Source organism: Salvelinus sp. IW2-2015, linkage group LG32 (assembly GCF_002910315.2).
Source record: "Salvelinus sp. IW2-2015 linkage group LG32, ASM291031v2, whole genome shotgun sequence".
Lineage (NCBI taxonomy): Eukaryota > Metazoa > Chordata > Actinopteri > Salmoniformes > Salmonidae > Salvelinus > Salvelinus sp. IW2-2015.
Window position 1 is genome coordinate 22809221 of NC_036871.1, and position 22828 is coordinate 22832048.

Genomic DNA, 22828 nt, shown 5'->3' on the forward strand with positions numbered 1-22828 from the left:
TTACATTCACCCAGTTCAATGTAACAGTGATAGGTTTAGGCTACTATATGATACTCTAATTGTCCCTATACCCATCATGAGGTTGCTACAACCTAGCCTATGAATGAAAGGTGCACAGGTTGAGATATAAATTAGAGTAATCAAGGTGACAGACAGTGACACATTCAATACCACCTTGCATACTCCTGTCTGCATCTAGCTGCTCTAGTTGGTAATCATTAGTCTAACAGTTGCAAATGAGAGTTTCTATTGGACAAATTCTGTTATGTTCATCTCCGTTTGCTTTTGTCTAAAAAACATTTGTCTACAGAATCTGTGGAATGAATAGACCCCTGACCACACTCAAACACAGTTCACTTTCACATCATCACATACAAACAGCATGATCATTTTGCTTGTTGTATAAATTCCTTCTTGCGTCTATGCGCTCTCCTCCTCTCACCTTTCCCTTCACTTGTGAACAACACATCAGCTGTCTGTGACCAGGCAAAAAAACTTTTCCAAGGCAAACTATATATTAACCGCTAACTGCTACACACAGCCTACATCGTTGTCACCATATTAGCTAATGTCTTAGACAACATAGCTACCAAAACTAACACGTTAGGAAACCTGCTACAATCATACAGTACAGTCTACAGTCAGCAAGCAGTTTAGCGGTTACACCGGCAGCCCCGGTGGCAAAACATTTATAAAACCAAAAGCTTACATTGACTTGGAAGAGTTCCAGTGTTGGATAGCCATAGCCAGCTAGCTAACATAGCAACCCTCTGTTTGAGCCTGGTGTTTGAGTAGGCTAAACTAGCTAGCGGCATATGCTAGCTAAGTGAAAGTGAAATACAATGAAATATAGCTAGCTCTCTCTTTCTCTTGCTTCTTCTTAATTTTTAAATAAATGTATTTGTTCAAAACTGTTCAACTATTGTCTTTCTCTCTCTTTGAGTCAACAACTCATCACATGTTATGCACTGCAGTGCTAGCTAGCTGTAGTACATGCTTTCAGTACTAGATTAATTCTCTGATTCTTTGATTGGGTGAACATGTCTATTCATGCTGCAAGAGCTCTGATAGGTTGGACGATGTCCTCCGGAAGTTGTCATAATTACCGTGTAAGTCTATGGAAGGGGGTGAGACATGAGCCTCCTAGGTTTTGTATTGAAACCAATGTAACCAGAGGAGAACGGAAACTAGCTGTCTTCCGGCAACACCATGGTGCTACCGTACAGAGTGCTATTGAGACTACTGTAGAACTTCATTGCAAAACAGTGTATTTCAATCAATTATTTGGTGACGTGAATATATTTAGTATAGTTTTATCTAAAAATAATAACTTTTTAAATCTTTCACTATTTTTGTTTTTATGAAATTCACTGAGGAGGATGGTCCTCCCTTTCCTCCTCGGTGGAGCCTCCACTTTCACTATACTAATACTCATTAATTGGTACAGTATACAGTACGTCTTACAAACATGCAGCTTTGCATCAGTTAGCCCCTCTGTGGGGCAACTGGTTTACTCTTTACTTCTTTTGACAAACACAATATGCTTTCTGACTGGAGACCTGCATTGTGAATGCAATTGAAAGTAATTGTAGATACTGTGCCCTACAGTATGAAATACACAACCGTTCAAAAGTTTGGGGTCCAGCATCCCGGAGTCGCCTCTTCGCTGTTGACGTGAAACTGGTGTTTTGCGGGTACTATTTAATGAAGCTGCCAGTTGAGGACTTGTGAGGTGTCTGTTTCTCAAACTAGACACTAATGTACTTGTCCTCTTGCACAGTTGTGCACGGGGCCTCCCACTCCTCTTTCTATTCTGGTTAGAGACAGGGGCACCGGTACCGAGTCAGTGTGTGGGGGCGAAGTGACTTTTACAACATTAACAATGTCTACACTGTATTTCTGATCAATTTTATGTTATTTTAATGGACAGAAAATGTGCTTTTTTTTCACAAGCAAGGACATTTSGAAGTGACCCCAAACTTTTGAACAGTAATGTATATAAAAGTTAATCTACACAATATATCACCCACTTGCATTTTCACTGCACAGTAGAGACTCAAAATAACCACTGTAGTGACATAAGAATTCGTCCAAGCCTCCATATTTATTTAGTTTCTTGGGTTTGGAGTGCAGACTGTAAACAACAAGCAAGGTTACAAATAGAATTTACACACTTAAGAATATAGTCACCGGGCCTCACTCCCCACGTCATCTCTGACCTTTTTCTGTTTACAGGAGGGTTTTGATTTCTCCTTTTTTTCACCATTCACACATAAACCATTCTAGAATCGTGGAGTATAAGGAGTATAAAATAGTAGCTTTTTGTCTTGATGAAATGGGGGTGCAGGACCAACATGCAGCTGCCAAGCCATAAAAGAATGGTGCCAACAACCAGCACCAATTGCCAGCTCCAGCCCTCACCTGTTTTTTATTACGATTTCCGCCTACATAAGGAACCAGGCTAGCAAATAGACCTGAGTTTATGTACTTTACTTCCGTTACTCAGAGTCACCTAACTGGGCACAGACGTCAGTTCAACATCTAGTTTTTATTTATTTGGTTGAGTTGTCAACTTTAATGTGAAATCAACAAAGAATTTGACCATATCATTGAATTTAGGTTAAAAGTTTGGAGAAATTCCCTTACGTTGAGGACTTTTTTCAAATCCAATCAATTTTCACATTGATTTTTTTTTTTTATGATGTGGAAACAACATTGATTCAACCAGTTTTGCCCAGTGGGACTGTACACTTAATATGTTGTGAAATCTGTTTTGAATGTATTGTAATGTTTTAAAAAATGTATAACTGACTTAATTTTGCTGGACCCCAGGAAGAGTAGCTACTGCCTTGGTAGCAGCTAATGGGGATCCATAATAAATACAAATACAAATACATAGCAGCCACAGTAGTGTATCTGGAGGGGTGCATAGAAATGACTGCCTCTGTTTAGATTAACATGTTCTTTCCTATGTAATTTTGGATTCAGTCCCTTGTAGATAGTGATGATTTAATATTTGTATATTCATACGGAATCAAAAGGCTATAATTCAATTCTGACTGTCACAGCACATGCATTTTTTCCCCAAATAGGCACATCTACATGGACTTAACCAAACAACGAATTGCATTTTCCATTTATGTATTGAAGTTACGTTTATGACTTTCATCAATTTATCATGAGGCTCATTTCACCTTTTTGCTAAAAGCAGTAGTACTAGTTTTTAAGAGGGGTCTAGAGGGGATGTGCAAACAAACAATGACAATGATGCCCTCTGCAGGATAAAAGTTCTGTCAAAGCACTGAAGATAATGTATGTACCAATAGGGGAACATACAGGGCACAGAGAAAGGTCCCTACGGAATAACTCAAGTGTCGTCTCGTTCTGATCATACCACAATTTATAATAATCATTGCTAATTAAAGAAAGTAAAGAAATAGCTAAATGTAAACAGCTACATTCTGGGGGTTCTACACAGTTAAAATATCTGCAATTATTTCAACCTGACTTACTATAATTCAGAATTTCTTGAATTACTTTAATATTTTATATTTTAGCGGAGATGCCATTGCACCTCTTGATGGCAGCATCCCACTTTCCCAGGATGCCTTTCTCCAGCAGTGGGTGGCACGCCAGGCCTGGGGGGCCATAAAACTACTGGAGAGGAAGCAGATACAGAAACGTGAGGGGTCAAAAGAACAAACAAACCTACGAGGACTGGGAGAGGAAGAGATGAGAAGAGATCAACTCATTCTGCTGACATGAGTTACTTTCAACACCTACCCTCAAGCTCAAAGTGCACAAAATGATCAAGGTGTAGAAATGGAAATAATGAGAAAGAGGGAGAGAGAGTGAGAGAGAGAGATAGAGGGGGAGGGGGGGGGAGGTGAGAGAGGAACCTGGCCAATTCTTGTTAATTTACAGCTCATTATATCCAACAATTTTTTGTCTATTATTCTTACAAGTTCAAGAAGTTAACCATGTTCCTCAGTGCCCTCAGTGATCAAGATCTTAGTTAAACTCCTCCCAAAGTGAACAGAATAAGGGTTCACATGAACAATCAGTGTTAATTTGTGATCTGTCATTCACCTCACTCAGAGATGCAGGGAAATACTTAATTTGGAGAGATGGGAACAGCTTGTGATGTGAGTCATTGGGAGCTCTCTCACACTGAGCTTCATTGCAGTCTAATTAACCTTATTGCCACGTATACTGTCTGCTCCCATTGTACAGCCGCCATGGTGTATGTCTGTGTTAATGAATGACTTGTCAGGGATTTGAGTTTTGACCTAGTGACCACACAAATTACTCATGCTTGTTTCCCATCTGGCTGCACCACTACTTGCCTTGTGACTCAGTATAAATTCAGATGATATTGAATAAAGCTCATTCTCCTCAAAAGCATGAAAACAATGTCTGCCTCAATCTGTACTGTAATTTTAAGGGTAAAGATAATTTCTAGAGCATAACAAATTTTCTCAACGAAATACGCATTGGGCATCTTTTACATCCTTTCCAATTAAAACAAACATGTTTTACTTTCGGGACCATACAGTGCACAAAGCAGTGCCTGAAGCCCTTTTTATGGACAGTGCTGTCATTGTCTGAGGAGTTCATTTGGGAGCTCTTGTGGATATGGGTGTGGAATTGCTGTGTTTTCTTTTTTATTTCATGCTGTCCAAAAGCAACAGTTCTGTAGAACATTAATAATCTATATATCCTCCATTACTAAGCAAACATTCAAACCTAGGCCTATGAGACATGAAGCAGTGGACTTCCACTGCTTCAGTGGTTACCATCAAGAAGGAAATGGAAGCAAACAGAGTAAAACGAGAGTTTCTATTCGACAAATTCAGGTTTTGCAACAGAATTGGCAGAATGAAAACACCCTTGGAATCTAATTCTAAAACAAAGGTTAAGGTTTTATTTTGGAAAGGTTTTGTGCTGATTTAAATCAAATATGTGACACCAAATGTATTGTCTAGGCTAAATATGAAAAATGTACATGTAAATTGAGGTGATTATCAATGCGTTCAGTTCTGGGGGATTCCTTACCTCTTTTCCCACAATGCAATAGTCATGTAAACAAAGGACAACGACAGGAAGGGAGACTGAAAAGTTCTAGCTAGATAGCTAGCATTAGCTAAGTATAGCTACAAATGTGCAACTTATTAGCCTCAGCAGTTCTGCAAGGAATATTTAAAAATATATATATAACGTTATTTAGCTAGCTTCCTAACCAGTTAGACATAATTTGAATTTCTTTTTCTACATTGTCTCGTGTAGGATCTCTAAAGCCAGTTAGCTAGCTAGATGCCTGGCTAGCAGCCTGTCAGAAGCTAGCTAACGTCGTTAGGCAGTAACGTTAGCTGTCAAAACCAAGCCAAGTGCTTTGATTTCCCAGCGAACTCAAAATGCATCGATCTTGACAGTTTACAGGGAAAACCGTTTTTAACAGAGGATGACAGGTAATATCAAAAGTTAATCGAAGTATGAAAGAAGCTAGCCAGCTAGCCCTCTTTGTTTCTTGGGTGGCCACCTTAGCTGGCTAGCTAGCTAGCATCCAAACACTTGTACTAGCAGCAGGATGTATCTGTAGTGTTAGGCTTCTTCGTAGATATCGCCAGCAGTTGGAAAAACAGGCTACTGTAGAAAGGTAGCTAGCCATGATTGATAAGACTGTGCGGTATTCGAAATGTTATGACAACTACTGTAGGATATGTATTCTTTGTCTTGTCTTGTTGTGGAATAAATTAATGGGATTTTTTTCTTCTTCAGGGATGACTGCTTTTGAAGGACAACCTTTGTGGCCATCCACACATCTATGAGAGCCCCACATGTCTGAGGGACTTCCAAAATGAAGAAAATTAGTCTGAAAACAATACGAAAGTCATTCAACCTAAAAAGCAAAGAGGAGGGAGAGGATGTTGTACCACAGCCAAATTCAGCTACCAACTTTTCAACAGATTCGAAGTTTGGAAAATGTTACAGCAAAGAACTTGTTTGTAACGACTTTGATCATGAGGAGAAGAAAGGCCGTAAGAACGGCTCAAAAAGTGAGAGTCTTATGGGATCACTGAAAAGGAGGCTTTCGGCAAAACAGAAAAGTAAAATAAAAGAAAGTTCCACATCCGTAACCTGTGAAGATGACACATTCTCGTGCTCYTCAGCACCCATTTTCTTTAACGACGTAAAATCACAGCACCATCTAAGATCTAGTAGTCACCATTATAGCCCCACACCATGGGCCCTCAGGGCAGCAAATTCTGAGGAAACATGCCTTAGAATGGATGGGAAAGTGAAAGCTATGATACACTCATCAGACCCAAGCCCATCTCTGTATGGCATTCAGAAAGAATTCCCTGACCCCCAGATGGATAGGCCTTTTCAGGATTCATCTGAGAGCACTGAGCCTCAGAATTGTGATTTGCATCTAGATATTGATGTTGAAAATGTGCCTGCGATCATTGGACTATCACCTCAGAACTATATTCACTATGCAATGCCTTTAGATGATGACCTTGAAAAAGGCTTGGATAATTCCTCTCCAATAGATGAGGTGCCTCAGCCCGAGGGCTTCCCTCCTCATGCAGCGGAAGACCCCATTGACCAGGAGGAGCTGATGTCACCAGACATATTCATGGACCCATCAGTGAATAGACTGCTCTATCAATCTGCAGGTGTCTTGATTCCAGACTCTAGAATAGATTATCCTCTCTCCCCTTTGCTACCTCAGCTACCTGGCAGTCACATCCGAAGGAGTTTCCAAGTATATGGTGGTTCTTCTCACTCGCATGGTGCAGAGAGAGTGATGCACCATCTCAACTTTGACCCCAATTCAGCCCCTGGTGTTGGCAGGGTTTATGATGCTGTTCAGCACAGCGGGCCCATGATTGTAACCAGCCTTACAGTAGAGCTAAAGAAACTGGCCAAGCAGGGTTGGTACTGGGGTCCTATAACGCGTTGGGAAGCTGAGGAAAAACTTGCTAGCCTACCAGATGGGTCATTCTTGGTGCGAGACAGCTCAGATGATCGTTATCTTTTGAGCTTGAGCTTTCGTTCACAGGGTAAGACCCTCCACACCAGGATCGAACACTCCAATGGCAGTTTCAGTTTCTACGAACAGCCAGATGTGGAGGGTCACATATCAATAGTGGAACTCATTGAACATTCCATCAGAGATTCTGAGAGTGGAGCCTTCTGCTATTCACGATCTCGTACACCAGGGACTGCCACGTATCCTGTCAGACTGACAAACCCTATCTCAAGGTTTATGCAGGTGCGTTCCATGCAGTACCTCTGTCGGTTTGTCATCCGTCAGTACACACGGATTGATCTTATCCAGAAATTGCCTTTGCCAAACAAGATGAAAGATTACTTGCAGGAAAAGCACTACTGAAGAGGATCAATGAAACCCAGTTGGACTTTCTTGCACATTTTAGATAAGCAACACAATGAAATAGGCCTAGTTTTTAATCTTTTGGACATGACCCTAACCCAGTGATGTGTCCACCAGCCAATGCCAGTAACTGACATGTCTAGTGAGCCATACAGTTATACTCGCCACCTCAAAGCCAAGGATTGAAGCTGAATCTTAATCAGCTTTTTGTTACATTGGATTATTTCTGTAAATTCTGTTTTGATAGACCAAGTGTTTTGTTATATAAAGCATGTAAAAAGAAAGAATTTCGTACACTCAATATGCTCCCAACAATTTGGGTACAACCAACGTTTCGGCACGCAGTGCTTTCTTCAGGGTGTCAGTTAGTCAGCACCTCTGCAAACATTTTTGGGTGTGCGCCATCTCATGTTTTTTACTAGATTGTTATATAAAGCACATACATTATCTAATCATTACTACACTCAACATTTCCTCATTATCCTATGTGGTTTGTTGTCCTACATTAAAACAGTTTTTGTTAGTGGTCTGTAGCTAGTATAATTTTGATACCTGAAAGTCGTCTCTGCTGAGTCTTTAGTTAGAAGTTTTTTCTTTTGCCYCATTGATGGTTACTCATTGCATGTGAATTACATTGAGTATATGGAGAAATAATATTTGATCACCACACACCTGAAGCTATGATTTTGGAGAACTAATCGGCATTGACTGTGTATAACCATATAAGGATAATGTCTTGTTTTTGTAGCCTTAATTTGACTGTTTGCCTGTCACTAAGTATAAGGAAAATTGCTTCACCTTGTTACTTTTCAGATCGTGAGTTGCTACCTATGGTAGAATACTTGGTATCACCTAAACTTACTTTTTTGAATGGCTGTACACCGTTTTTATTGCACATCTTGAATGCAGTTAAAGGAGGGGTGTTTATTACTGTTAATAAAGGACTTATTCACAGATAAGTCTGTATGTTGTTAATCATCATACAGAAAGTTTTTATTTGAAAATGTGACTCTGAACTTAAAGTGACGCAATACATATTTAAAATGTCCGGGCTTCTCAGTCTACAGAGATCACGGATCCTCCAGTTAAAGTGGTGTTAAAACTTAATCCCACCCCGTCTTTGCCAGCTACTCCCTCCTCTTCTCAACATGTTACTGGATCCTGTATCTCTCAGGCAACTGAAAAGTAGCCTCAGCCTTGCCAGCTGCCCCAATCACCAGAGTGGCCTACTATCTTTATCTATGAACAATGCATTTTCATAACCAACTTTTAACTACTAACTTCGCTCTTTTGTTTAACAGTTTTGATTATACAACAAATCATTCTAAGGGTGAAATGTTGGGATGAGGCTAAATATTTTTACATTTTTATGAATGCCCTCTGAGAACAGAAGTGGCAGTCGGCCCTCTTGTGGCTTTAATCCCAGGCGATGGCACTGAAACAGCAGTAATAAGCCTAATATGATTTGGGGCAGCGGTCTATGGTACTGCATCTCAGTGCAAGAGGCGTCACTACAGTCCCTGGTTCGATTCCAGGCTGTATCACATCCGGCTGTGATTTGGAGTCCCGTAGTGCGGTGAACAGCGTTGGCCGGGGTAGGCCGTCATTGTAAATAAGAATTTGTTCTTAACTGACTTGCCAAGTTAAATAAAAAAGATATGTTTTTTGGATTATTTAATAGTAGAGGTAGTAATTAGCGATAATCATTGTATGTTTTATTTTCCATCAAACCACCCATAGGCTACAGAGTCAAACAGTAATCTCAGTACTTACAGCGGGTTCTTGGCCCTGCAGAAGTTTGTCACATTGATGCTTTATTCTGAAAGTCATGCCATCTGCCACCACTAACCCCAGAGGGCTTCTTATCCAGCGCTGCATGTATCTTCACATTAGAGGGCTTCTTATGCAGCACAGTTTCGGATAATAATGTGGAACGCCATGCATGCTCATCCAGTGACAGCTTCACTGAAGTAGGAGATTACTTTGAGCTGGCTGCCTACACATGCAGATGTGACCAATAATCATGTTTGCCAATCAGGATGAAGATTGAATCTGTCCTTGGTGGATATGGAAAGGATTTATATATATGTACACTACCATTCAAAAATTTGGGGTCACGTAGACATTTTTTGTCCATTAAAATAACATCAAATTGATCAGAAATACAGTGTAGACATTGTTAATGTTGTAAATGACTATTGACTAACTAGTCTAAAGAAGGCCCGTTTTATTGTTTCTTTTAAACAGCACGACCGTTTTCAGCTGTGCTAACATAATTGCAAAAGGGTTTTCTAATGAGCCTTTTAAAATGATAAACTTGGATTAGCTAACACAATGTGCTATTGGAACACAGGAGTGATGGTTGCTGATAATGGGCCTCTGTACACCTATGTAGATAGAATCAATCAATCAAGTTTATTTTATATAGCCCTTCGTACATCAGCTAATATCTCGAAGTGCTGTACAGAAACCCAGCCTAAAACCCCAAACAGCAAGCAATGCAGGTGTAGAAGCACGGTGGCTAGGAAAAACTCCCTAGAAAGGCCAAAACCTAGGAAGAAACCTAGAGAGGAACCAGGCTATGAGGGGTGGCCAGTTCTCTTCTGGCTGTGCCGGGTGGAGATTATAACAGAACATGGCCAAGATGTTCAAAATGTTCATAAATGACAAGCATGGTCAAATAATAATCAGGAATAGATGTCAGTTGGCTTTTCATAGCCGATAATTAAGAGTTGAAAACAGCAGGTCTGGGACAGGTAGGGGTTCCATAACCGCAGGCAGAACAGTTGAAACTGGGACAGCAGCAAGGCCAGGTGGACTGGGGACAGCAAGGAGTCATCATGCMCGGTAGTCCTGACGTATGGTCCTAGGGCTCAGGTCCTCCGAGAGAGAGAAAGAAAGAGAGAAGGAGAGAATTAGAGAGGGCCAAGATGTTCAAAATGTTCATAAATGACAAGCATGGTCAAATAATCAGGAATAAATGTCAGTTGGCTTTTCATAGCCGATCATTAAGAGTTGAAAACAGCAGGTCTGGGACAGGTAGGGGTTCCATAACTGCAGGCAGAACAGTTGAAACTGGAACAGCAGCAAGGCCAGGTGGACTGGGGACAGCAAGGAGTCATCATGCCCAGTAGTCCTGACGTATGGTCCTAGGGCTCAGGTCCTCCGAGAGAGAGAAAGAAAGAGAGAAGGAGAGAATTAGAGAGAGCATACTTAAATTCACACAGGACACTGGATAAGACAGAAGAAGTACTCCCCAGATATAACCAACTGGCCCTAGCCCCCCGACACAAACTACTGCAGCATAAATACTGGAGGCTGAGACAGGAGGGGTCAGGAGACACTGTGGCCCCATCCGATGATACCCCGGACAGGGCCAAACAGGAAGGATATAACCCCACCCACTTTGCCAAAGCACAGCCCCGCACCACTAGAGGGATATTCTTCAACCACCAACTTACAATCCTGAGACAAGGCCGGTATAGCCCACAAAGATCTCCACCACAGCACAAACCAAGGGGGGCGCCAACCCAGACAGGAAGATCACGTCAGTAACTCAACCCACTCAAGTGACGCACCCCCTCTAGGGACGGCATGAAAGAGCACCAGTAAGCCAGTGACTCAGCCCCTGTAATAGGGTTAGAGGTAGAGAATCCCAGTGGAGGGGAACCGGCCAGGCAGAGACACGAAGGCGGTTAGAACATTAAAAATCTGCCGTTTCCAGCTACAATAGTCATTTACCATTAACAATGTATTTCTGATCAATTTGATGTTATTTTAATGGACAAACATTTTCAAAAACAAGGACATTTCTAAGTGACCCCAAACTTTTGAACGGTAGTGTACATATATGTATATAAATACAGCACCAGTCAAAAGTTTGGACACAACTACTAATTTCATGTTTTTTCTATTTTGTACATTGTAGAATAATATTGAAGACATCAAAAATATGAAATAACACATATGGAATCATGTAGTAACCAAAAAAGTGTTAAACAAATCAAAATATATTTTCTATTTGAGTTTCTTCAAAGTAAACATCCTTTGCCTTGATGACAGCTTTGCACACTCTTGGCATTCTCTCAACCAGCATTTTCTCAACCAGCATTTCAATTAAGAGGTGTGCCTTGTTAAAAGTTAAGTTGTGGAATTTATTTCCGTCTTAATGCGTTTTAGCCAATCAGTTGTGTTGTGACAAGGTAGGGTTGGTATACAGAAGATAGCCCTATTTGGTAAAAAAACAAGTCCATATTATGGCAAGAACAGCTCAAATAAGCAAAGAGAAACGACAGTCCATTATTACCTTAAGACATGAAGGTCAGTCAGTCCGGAAAATGTCAAGAACTTTGAAAGTTTCTTCAAGTGCAGTCGCAGAAACCATCAAGCACTATGATGAAACTGGCACTCATTGGTCTGATGAATCAAAATGTGAGATTATTGGTTCCAACCGCCGTGCCTTTGTGAGACGCAGAGTAGGTGAACGGATGATCTCCGCATGTGTGGTTCCCACCATGGAGGACGAGGTGTGATGGTGTGGAGGTGCTTTGCTGGTGACAGTGTCAGTGATTTATTTAGAATTCAAGGCACGCTTAACCAGCATGGCTACCACAGCATTCTGCAGCGATACACCATCCCATCTGGTTTGCGCTTAGTGGGACTATCATTTGTTTTTCAACAGGACAATGACCCAATACACCTCCAGGCTGTATAAGGGCTATTTGACCAAGGAGAGTGATGTAGTGCTGCATCAAATGACCTGGCCTCCACAATCATCCGACCTCAACCCAATTGAGATGGTTTGGGACGACTTGGACCGCAGAGTGAAGGAAAATCAGTGAAACAAATGCTCAGCATATGTGGGAACTCCTTCAAGACTGTTGGAAAAGCATTCCAGGTGACTACCTCATGAAGCTGGTTGAGAGAATGCTAAGAGCGTGTAAAGCTTTCATCAAGGCAAAGGGTGGCTACTTTGAAAAATTAAAGATATCAAATATATATTGATTTGGTTAACACTTTTTTTGGTTACTACATGATTCCATGTGTGTTTTCATAGTTATGATGTTTTCACTATTATTCTACAATGTAGAAAATAGTACAAATAAAGAAAAAACATTGAATGAGTAGGTGTGTCCAAACTTTTGACTGGTACTGTAAAGTCGTGGCCAAAAGTTTTGAGAATGACACAAATATACATTTTCACAAAGTCTGCTGCCTCAGTTTGTATGATGGCAATTTGCATATATTCCAGAATGTTATGAAGAGTGATCAGATGAATTGCAAAGTCCCTCTTTGCCATGCAAATGAACTGAATCCCCCAAAAACATTTCCGCTGCATTTTAGCCCTGCCACAAAAGGACCAGCTGACATCATGTCAGTGATTCGCTCATTAACACAGGTGTGAGTGTAGATGAGGACAAGGCTGGAAATCACTCTGTCATGCTGATTGAGTTTGAAAAACAGACTGGAAGCTTCAAAGGGAGGGTGGTGCTTGGAATCATTGCTCTTCCTCTGTCAACCATGGTTACCTGCAAGGAAACACGTGCTGTCATCATTGCTTTGCACAAAAAGGGCTTCACAGGCAAGGATATTGCTGCCAGTAAGATTGCACCTAAATCAACCATTTATCGGATCATCAAGAACTTCAAGGAGAGCGGTTCAATTGTTATGAAGAAGGCTTCAGGGCGCCCAAGAAAGTCCATTAAGCACCAGGACCGTCTCCTAAAGTTGATTCAGCTGCGGGATCGGGGCACCACCAGTACAGAGCTTGCTGCACGCACAGCGAGGCGAAGACTTTTGGAGGATGGCCTGGTGTCAAGAAGGGCAGCAAAGAAGCCACTTCTCTCCAGGAAAAACATCAGGGACAGACTGATATTCTGCAAAAGGTACAGGGATTGGACTGCTGAGGACTGGGGTAAAGTCATTTTCTCTGATGAATCCCCTTTCCGATTGTTTGGGGCATCCGGAAAAAACCTTGTCCGGAGAAGACAAGATAAGCACTACCATCAGTCTTGTGTCATGCCAACAGTAAAGCATCCTGAGACCATTCATGTGTGGGGTTGCTTCTCAGCCAAGGGAGTGGGCTCACTCACAATTTTGCCTAAGAACACAGCCATGAATAAAGAATGGCAATCAAATCAAATCAAATTKTATTTGTCACATACACATGGTTAGCAGATGTTAATGGGAGTGTAGCGAAATGCTTGCGCTTCTAGGTCCGACCATGCAATAATATCTAACAAGTAATCTAACCTAACAATTTCACAACAACTACCTTGTACACACAAATGTAAAGGAATGAATAAGAATATGTACATAAAAATATATGAATGAGCAATGACCGAACGGCATAGGCAAGATGCAGTAGATGGTATAGAGTACCATATATACATATGAGATGAGTAATGTAGGGTATGAAATATGTTCCTAGGAACGCGAAGCGAGGCAGCCATCTCTGTTGGTGCCGGAAGTACTAACACATCCTCCGAGAGCAACTTCTCCCAACCATCCAGGAACAGTTTGGTGACGAACAATGCCTTTTCCAGCATGATGGAGCACCTTGCCATAAGGCAAAAGGGATGGCTCGGGGAACAAAACATCGGTATTTTGGGTACATGGCCAGGAAACTCCCCAGACCTTAATCCCATTGAGAACTTGTGGTCATTCCTCAAGAGGTGGTGGACAAAGAAAAACCCACAAATTCTGACAAACTCCAAGCATTGATTATGCAAGAATGGGCTGCCATCAGTCAGGATGTGGACCAGAAGTTAATTGACAGCATGCCAGGGCGGATTGCAGAGGTCTTGAAAAAGAAGGGTCAACACTGCAAATATTGACTCTTTGCATCAACTTCATGTAATTGTCAATAAAAGCCTTTGACACTTATGAAATGCTTGTMATTATAATTCAGTATTCCATAGTAATATCTGACAAAAATATCTAAAGACACTGAAGCAGCAAACTTTGTGGAAATTAATATTTGTGTCATTCTCAAAACTTTTGGCCACGACTGTATATATGTACAGTTGAAGTCGGACGTTTACAAACACCTTAGCCAAATACATTTAAACTCAGTTTTTCACAATTCCTGACATTTAATCCTAGTAAAAATTCCCTGTCTTAGGTCAGTTAGGATCACCACTTTATTTTAAGAATGTGAAATTCCAGAATAATAGTAGAGAGAAAGATTTATTTCAGCTTTTATTTCTTTCATCACATTCCCAGTGGGTCAGAAGTTTTCATGCACTCAATTAGTATTTGGTAGCATTGCCGTTAAATTGTTTAACTTGGGTCAAACGTTTCAGGTAGCCTTCCACAAGCTTCCCACAGTAAGTTGGTTGAATTTTGGCCCATTCCTCCTGACAGAGCTAGTGTAACTGAGTCAGGTTTGAATGCCTCCTTCCTCGCACACTCTTTTTCAATTCTGCCCATAAAATGTGTGAGAGAGAATGTTAAAAAATAGAAAGCAAAAAAGAAACATTTAGCTTTTCTTGAGAAATAAAGTATAAATCAGACCACTCAAGAAATGCAAGTTCATTTTTTTGTTAATAACACTACATTTATAAAGACCACCATCGATTATAATTTAAACATTTTTGTCAAATTACTTTGACTTTGTTGTCCTTAAGCCATTTTGCTACAACTTTGGAAGTATGCTTGGGGTCATGGTCCATTTGGAAGACCCATTTGCGACCAAGCTTTAACTTCCTGACTGATGTCCCCCACAACATGATGCTGCCACCCCAGTGCTCCACGGTTGGGATGGTGTTCTTCAACTTGCAAGCTTCCTCCTTTTTCCTCCAAAGAAAACGATTGTCATTATGGCCAAACAGTTCTATTTTTGTTTCATCAGACCAGAGGACATTTCTCCAAAAAGTACGATCTTTGTCCCCTTGTGCAGTTGCAAATCGTAGTCTGGCTTTTTTTATGGCGGTTTTGGAGCAGTGTCTTCTTCCTTGCTGAGCGGCCTTTCAGGCAATGTCGATATAGGACTTGTTTTACTGTGGATATAGATACTTTTGTACCTGTATCCTCCAGCATCTTCACAGGGTCCTTTCATGTTGTTTTGGGATTGATTTGCACTTTTCGCACCAAAGTACGTTCATCTCTAGGAGACAGAACCCGTCTMCTTCCTGAGCGGTATGACGGCTGCGTGGTCCCATGGTGTTTATACTTGCGTACTAGTGTTTGTACAGATGAACGTGGTACCTTCACATGTTTGGAAATTGCTCCCAAGGATGAACCAGACTTGTGGAGGTCTACAAAAAATGTTTGAGGTCTTGGCTGATTTCTTTTGATTTTCCCATGATGTCAAGCAAAGAGGCACTGAGTTTGAAGGTAGGCCTTGAAATACATCCACAAGTACACCTCCAATTGACTCAAATTATGGCAATTAGCCTATCAGAAGCTTCTAAAGCCATAACATTATTTTCTGGAATTTGCCAAGCTGTTTAAAGGCACAGTCAAATTAGTGTATGTAAACTTCTGACCCACTGGAATTGTGATATGGTGAATTAAAGTGAAATAATCTGTCTGTAAACAATTGTTGGAAATATTACTTGTGTTATGCACRAAGTAGATGTCATAACCGACTTGCTAAAACTATAGTTTGTCAACAAGAAATGTGTGGAGGGTTGAAAAACTAGTTTTAATGAGTGTATGTAAACTTCCGACTTCAACTGTAAATAATCATATTTCCCCCTTCATTTAACCAGGCAAGTCAGTTAAGAACAAATTCTTATTTACAATGACGGCCTACCAAGAGGCAAAAGGCCTCCTGCGGGGACTGGGGCTGGGATTCAACTTCCATGTTAGCGTTGCCATGGGAAAATGGGCTTGTGATTAATTCAATAAGATCTAATGAAGAATATGAATATAATAATGGCAAAGATATGGTAATATACACTGTGTATACAAAACATTATGATCACCTGCTCTTTCCATGACAGACTGACCAGGTGAAAGCTATGATCCCTTATTGATGTCACTTGTTAAATCCACTTCAATCAGTGTAGATGRRGGGGGGGGGGGGAACAGGTTGAATATGGATTTTTAGCCCTGAGACAATTTAGACAGGGATTGTGTATGTGTGCTATTCAGAGGGTGAATGGGCAAAATTTAAGTGACTTTGAATGGGGTATGGTAGTAGGTGCCAGGCACACCAGTTTGAGTGTGTCAAGAACAGCAACACTACTGGGTTAATGCTCAACAGTTTCTCGTGTGTATCAAAAATGGTCCACCACCCAAAGGACATCCAACCAACTTGACACAACTGTTGGAAGGATTGGACTCAACATGGGCCAGCATCCCTGTGGAAATCGTTAGACACCTTGTAGTTTTGAGGCTGTTCTAGAGGTCAAAATGGGTTCAACTCAATATTAGGAAGGTGTTCCTAATGTTTAGTACACTCAGTGTAAATGTCTATGGCTGTGTTTCCACATGCAGCCTAATTCTGATCATTTGACCAATCTCTTTTTTCAATAATCTGTCAAAAGATCAGAATTGGGCTGCCTGTGTTAACAGTTTGATACATTTTTGAAGCCAGTTAAAGAGTAACCAGCATTCTGTGTGCCAAGTGTTTCCCAAGAGAGTTAAGTCAGGGTTAACTAGGTACAGCCAGGATCAAGGTCGGCTGGGTTTCTGGGAAAAGGATACTTCCCATCTCAATAAGAAAGGGCAAATCCACATGATGTTTCAAAGAGAGGAATGATTATGGACTTTTACATGCCAGTTGTCAGCATAGTGCAGATAGTTTTTTTCCTTGGTCATTCTAGTGCTCTGTGTAAACTCAGAGGCAGAGGACAGACATCAAAAGGCTACAGCCATGGTCTCACGCTGAGGAGCTGTTGAATTGGTGCTTTTCACAATCTGAGTACTTTATCCTGAAGGCACAGGGGTGCACACTCATCAGACATGACTGCTGCTGGGGTAAGAGGGATATCACCATGAATGAGAGAGAGAAAGAAAGAGAGTGATTTTATGTCAAGGTAAATGATACATGTGATGAAAATGATACACAAAAGGGTTCTTCGACTGTCGCCATAGGACAACCCTTTTTGGTTCCAGGTCGAACCCTTTTGGGTTCCATTTAGAACCCTTTGTGGAAAGGGTTTTACATGGATCCCAAGAGGGTTCTACCTGGAACTAAAAAGGGTTCTTCATTCAAATGGTTATCCTATGGGGACAGCTGAAGAACCCTTTTAGGTTCTAGATAACACATTTTTTATAAGAGTGTATAGATATAGTTGAAGTCGGAAGTTAATGTACATCCACTTAGGTTGGAGTCACTAAAACTTGTTTTTCAACCACTCCACACATTTCTTGTTCACAAACYATAGTTTTGGCAAGTCGGTTAGGACATCTACTTTGTGCATGACACAAGTAATTTTTCCAACAATTGTTTACAGACATATTATTTCACTATCAGAATTCAAGGAAATTCAATTCAAAATAAGGAAACAGGTACAAAAGTATCTATATCCACAGTAAAACAAGTCCTATATCGATATAACCTGAAAGGCCGCACAGCAAGGAAGAAGCCACTTCTCCAAAACCACCATAAGGCCAGACTATGGTTTGCAACTGCACATGAGGACAAAGATCGCACTTTTTGGAGAAATGTTCTCTGGTCTGATKAAACAAATAGAACTGTTTGGCCATAATGACAATCGTTATGTTTGGAGGAAAAAGGGGGAAGCTTGCAAGTTGATGAACACCATCCCAACCGTGAAGTACGGGGGTGGCAGCATCATGTTGTGGGGGTGCTTTGCTGCAGGAGGGACTGGTGCACTTCAAAATAGATGGCATCATGAGGATGGAAAATGATGTGGATATATTGAAGCAACATCTCAAGACATCAGTCAGGAAGTTAATGCTTGGTCACAAATGCGTCTTCCAAATGGACAATGACCCCAAGCATACTTCCAAAGTTGTGGCAAAATGGCTTCAGGACAACAAAGTCAAGGTATTGGAGTGGACATCACAAAGCCCTGACATCAATCCTATAGAAAATGTGGTCAGAACTGAAAAAGCATTTGCGAGCAAGGAGGCCTACAAACCTGACTCAGTTAGACCAGCTCTGTCAGGAGGAATGGGCCAAAATTCACCCAACTTATTGTGGGAAGCTTGTGGAAGGCTACCCGAAACATTTGACCCAAGTTAAACAATTTAAAGGCAATGCTACCAAATACTAATTGAGTGTATGGAGACTTCTGACCCACTGGGAATGTGATGAAAGAAATATAAGCTGAAATAAATCATTCTCTACTATTATTCTGGCATTTCACATTCTTAAAATAAAGTGGTGATCCTAACTGACCTAAGAARGGGAATTTTTACTAGGATTAAATGTCAGGAATTGTRAATAACTGAGTTTAAATRTATTTGGCTAAGGTGTATGTAAACTTCAACTGTAATGAAAACTACGTATGTACTCTCTTTCTCGTCTAACACACACAGGTTCTAGTCAGTTGTCTTTAGAGGTTAAACTGTTCAGTACATAATCTCAATGTGCAGTACAGGTCCAATTGCCAGCATGAGGAGGAAATGTTTTTTATTATTACAGTATTTCAATTACACTACGGCAACAACGTTGACACCAGAGCCAACATTCAATCGCCACCTGTTGGCTCGATGCACTTTAAGCACCACTGACAGCTACCGAGTATATCTGTGTATGCGGATTCAGGACCTTGGATAGCTACTGAATGAGTACAACTAACATTCGCTTGAACAGGCTACTCTTCGCAGTTTAGATCATATTATACCAACAATCATTCACATTCAGCAATACAAATCCCAACATTATAGCACAGAATAATTTCATCATATATGACCAAAATAGCCCTACTTTATCTCAGTCAGTTATACATTTCTTCATAATTAAAGTCCAAAGAAGGGTGGCCAACGTCCTTGAATAAAATAAATATCACTTGATTTGAGACTTAGAGTGGAAAAACCAAGAATCCAGAAAACGTTGAGTACCTCCATCCACCCATTAGATTTCCCCGCTCAAGCTTCAAGTAGAGTTTGTCCCCCCGTTCCAGGTGCAGAAGAACTGAATTGCTCGCAGCCTCTCGAGTGACATCCTGGTCCCCGGCGAAAGCTGATATGATAGGGTATTCGTTGTGCATCAAGTTCACCTGCAGAATGCAATGCCATGGATATGTGATACAAAAAAACAAGTCCACAATTGGTGTCTCAACTAAAGCAAGACCTCTCTGTGCGCTCACCTGTATAGTCTGCCGGTTGTAAACCTTCACCACATGGAAGCTGAAACTGTAAATGCCTCTTCTTGGTGCTTGAAATACACTTGCTTGCAGATCAAAATGGTTGCCAATGTTTACTAGTAACTGAAAAAAATACAAATAAATAGTACACATGTACATTATGAAGATTATGCTAATTTGTAAACACAAATAATGGAGAGAATTATTCCCTGACCTGATCAAAGTAGATGGTCAGAGACTTATTGCTCATAGAGGAAGGTTCGTGGTTGGTTCCCCTGAGCGCAGAGAAAGCCACTTTAGCGTCGCCTGCCCGGACAGATATCCCGAAGGAAGAGGTGAACGCTCCCTCTGCAGACGGGTTCGCATCACAAACCACCAGACACTTTCCCTCCAAAACAAGAGGCCCCGTGTCATTCTGTCCCAATGAAAAGGCAACGCCAAAACCTAGGAGGACCAACGGCAGCATGGCACAAGATCGACTGTTTCGCCGTTTATGGGGTGCGACTGTTCTGTTTCAGGCAATCAGTCCCCCTTCACCCCTCATTCACACATACTCTCACACACACAAGCACACACAGTATGCATAGTGCAGTGTCAATGCTGTGATATGAGTTACACTTGCACCATCAAGTGGCTGGCAAATGCAACACAAACATGTAGGCCTTCAAGTTTCTGTCTATATAAAAGAGGAGTTGACAATATATGGTAGTAACAGTCTGTTCTCAAACAACGTTAACCCTCAGTTTGGCCCCAGTCGGGCTCTGAATCCGTCATCCAGTCTGCAGACTTTCATTGTCTCTATGTGTGTAGGTATAACACAATGTTCTGACATTCACAGAATGTCCAATGCAGACTGATCTGTATTATATCACATTTACACTCAATATGACCTACTTTTTATTCTTAAAATGATTGCTTACCATATTGAAACAGATGGCATGTCTGGCAATAACTTTGTTTCTTCTCAAATCTCTGAAGTCTATTAAAACGATAAATCTCTGGTTTTGGATTAGCTCCATAATAATCATGTAAATTGGTCAARAGACAATGTTTTGTAGACAAAGTTACAGTACATCAGAATGATTGTTTAGTGGGGAGAGTGGAGGGACTCCTGAAAGATACACACCACACTTGCCCTGATATTCCAAGGATGGCGCAATTGCATGTGGCTCCATACAGATAATATTGTGTAATTACAGATGTGATACTTAGTGTACATGCAGTGGTCTCAGATTGGCTAGACTGTGTAGGCAGGGGTCTTCACCAGCGCTCATGGCTATCTTATGTCATACCGGTATGTCAGATTAGCTCAATCACCAAGTGATCAGCCTCTGAGTATCACAGAAACACTTTGAATGATTAACAAAAACATTTTCATAACAATTGGCTATGGATGAAATTTAACAAATTATCTGTTCAAAACATGAAAAACATCTATAGTACCAGTCAAGTTGTCTTTTGACTAATTTACATGATTATTATGKAGCTACAAAGCTACTAATTTACAAAGACCAAACAAACACGTATACAAAACACAGGGTTGAGACCCAAACAAAAGAGCGAGGAGTACCTCAAATAAATACACCGGGGCGAGACCCGTAACATACACACACACAATGATTCCACACGGGACAAAACCCGTAATCATCTGCAMACAACAAGTGGCACGAAAGCCAAAACAACAAAGCACAGGTACTCACACGACCAACGGACATTGTAACAAYAATCGACAGGACAAATGGTGAACAAAGGGCACACTTATAYAATTACTAATCAATGGGAATAGGGGCCAGGTGTGCGTAATGACAGTTCTGGAGGGATCCGTGACAGACACACCTACCCATTCAAGGGTTTTTCTTATTTTTAGAATTTTCTACATTGTAGAATAATAGTGAATACATCAAAACTATGAAATAACACAAATGGAATCATGTAGTAATCAAAAAAGTGTTAAACAAATCAAAATATATATTATATTTGAGTTTCTTCATAGTAGCCACCCTTTGCATTGACAGAGCTTGAGAGGGTCTGCGGGGAAGAATGGGAGAAACTCCGAAATACAGCTGTGCCAAGCTTGTAGCGTCATACCCAAGAAGACTCGAGGCTGTAATCGCTGTCAAAGGTGCTTCACCAAAGTACTGAGTAAAGGGTCTGAATACTAATGTAAATGTGATATTTCATTATAATGTTTTTTATATATTAGCCCAAATTTCTAAAAACCTGTTTTTGCTTTGTCATTATGGKGTATTGTGTGTAGATTGATGAGGGGGGGAAACGATTTAATCCATTTTAGAATAAGGCTGTAACGTAACAAAATGTGGAAAAAGGGGTCTGAATACAGAGTGTGTGTACAAAACATTAGGAACACCTTTCTAATATTGAGTTGCACCCCTTTTGCCTTCAGAACAGCCTCAGTTGATCGGGGTATGGATTCTATAAGGTGTCGAAAGCATTCCCCAGGAATGCTGGCCCATGTTGACTTCAATGCTTCCCACGGTTGTGTCAAGTTGGCTGGATGTCATTTGGGCAGTGGACCATTCTTCATACACATGGGAAACTGATGTTGACAAACCCAGCAACGTTGCAGTTCTTACATTATTTGTCTTGCCCATTCACCCTCTGAATGCCACACATACACAATCCATGTCTCAATTGTCTCAAGGCTTAAAAATCTTTTTTTAACCTGTCTCTACACTGATTGAAGTGGATATAATAAGTGACATCAATAGGGGATCCTAGGTTTCACCTGGATTCAGCTGGACAGACTATGTCATGGAAAGAGCAGTTGTCCTTAATGTTTTGTTTACTCATTGTATATTTGAGAGGAAAAGGTGGCTTGAATTAGTGTCTAGACTGTTTTTATGCAGAATGTCCACGGGAAATAAACACCACAAGCACTGATGATGATGTGCACTAGGACTACTAAGGCACGTGGCAGATTTAACGCGGAAACATTTCAGGCGTGAAATCTAGGCTCATAGATACAGAACACATGGTATATCGCTATGGCTGGGCTACTCATTGGAGGATTGAAGGTTGCTGTCGATCGGTCGGATTGTCATCGCTGCACTTAGATGGAAATCAGTATTCAGGAGAACGTTTAGACCTGTCAAAGCAGCAGCAGCAGATGGATTGAGACAGATGTTCCTCTGGTACCTTTGTATTTCTGTGTTTATGTGGACGTAAAATCGGGATATCGTGG

At 40.9% G+C, this 22828-nt stretch overlaps 2 protein-coding genes across 3 annotated transcripts; one reads left to right on the forward strand and one right to left on the reverse strand.

Annotated features, from left to right (window-relative positions):
• Positions 1–5067: 5067 nt before the first annotated feature.
• On the forward strand, positions 5068–8358 carry LOC111956953 (suppressor of cytokine signaling 6). Of its 2 annotated transcripts, none has more exons than XM_023977666.2 (2): positions 5068–5468; positions 5779–8358. In XM_023977666.2, the coding sequence occupies exon 2, from the start codon at positions 5858–5860 to the stop codon at positions 7397–7399; it is 1542 nt and encodes a 513-aa protein (XP_023833434.1). In that variant the 5' UTR covers positions 5068–5468; positions 5779–5857; the 3' UTR covers positions 7400–8358. The 2 variants fall into 2 exon arrangements, with proteins under 2 accessions (XP_023833434.1, XP_023833435.1); XM_023977667.2 differs by lacking the exon at positions 5068–5468 and adding an exon at positions 5516–5656.
• A 10594-nt stretch (positions 8359–18952) lies between these two features.
• On the reverse strand, positions 18953–21339 carry LOC111957261 (cerebellin-2-like). The gene is made up of 3 exons (XM_023978042.2): positions 19841–21339; positions 19630–19749; positions 18953–19539 (listed from the first exon to the last, which is right to left on the reverse strand). Exons 1-3 carry the CDS (start codon positions 20090–20092, stop codon positions 19342–19344), a joined length of 570 nt encoding a protein of 189 aa, XP_023833810.1. The 5' UTR covers positions 20093–21339; the 3' UTR covers positions 18953–19341.
• Positions 21340–22828: the final 1489 nt, after the last annotated feature.

Coding starts and splice junctions, on each gene's coding strand:
- LOC111957261 (XM_023978042.2), bottom strand. CDS start 20,092: ATGCTGCCGTTGGTCCTCCTAGGTTTTGGCGTTGCCTTTTCATTGGGA. Junction 19,750..19,840: donor TGACCATCTACTTTGATCAG/GTCAGGGAATAA, acceptor TATTTTTTTCAG/TTACTAGTAAACATTGGCAA. Junction 19,540..19,629: donor ACAACCGGCAGACTATACAG/GTGAGCGCACAG, acceptor TGCATTCTGCAG/GTGAACTTGATGCACAACGA.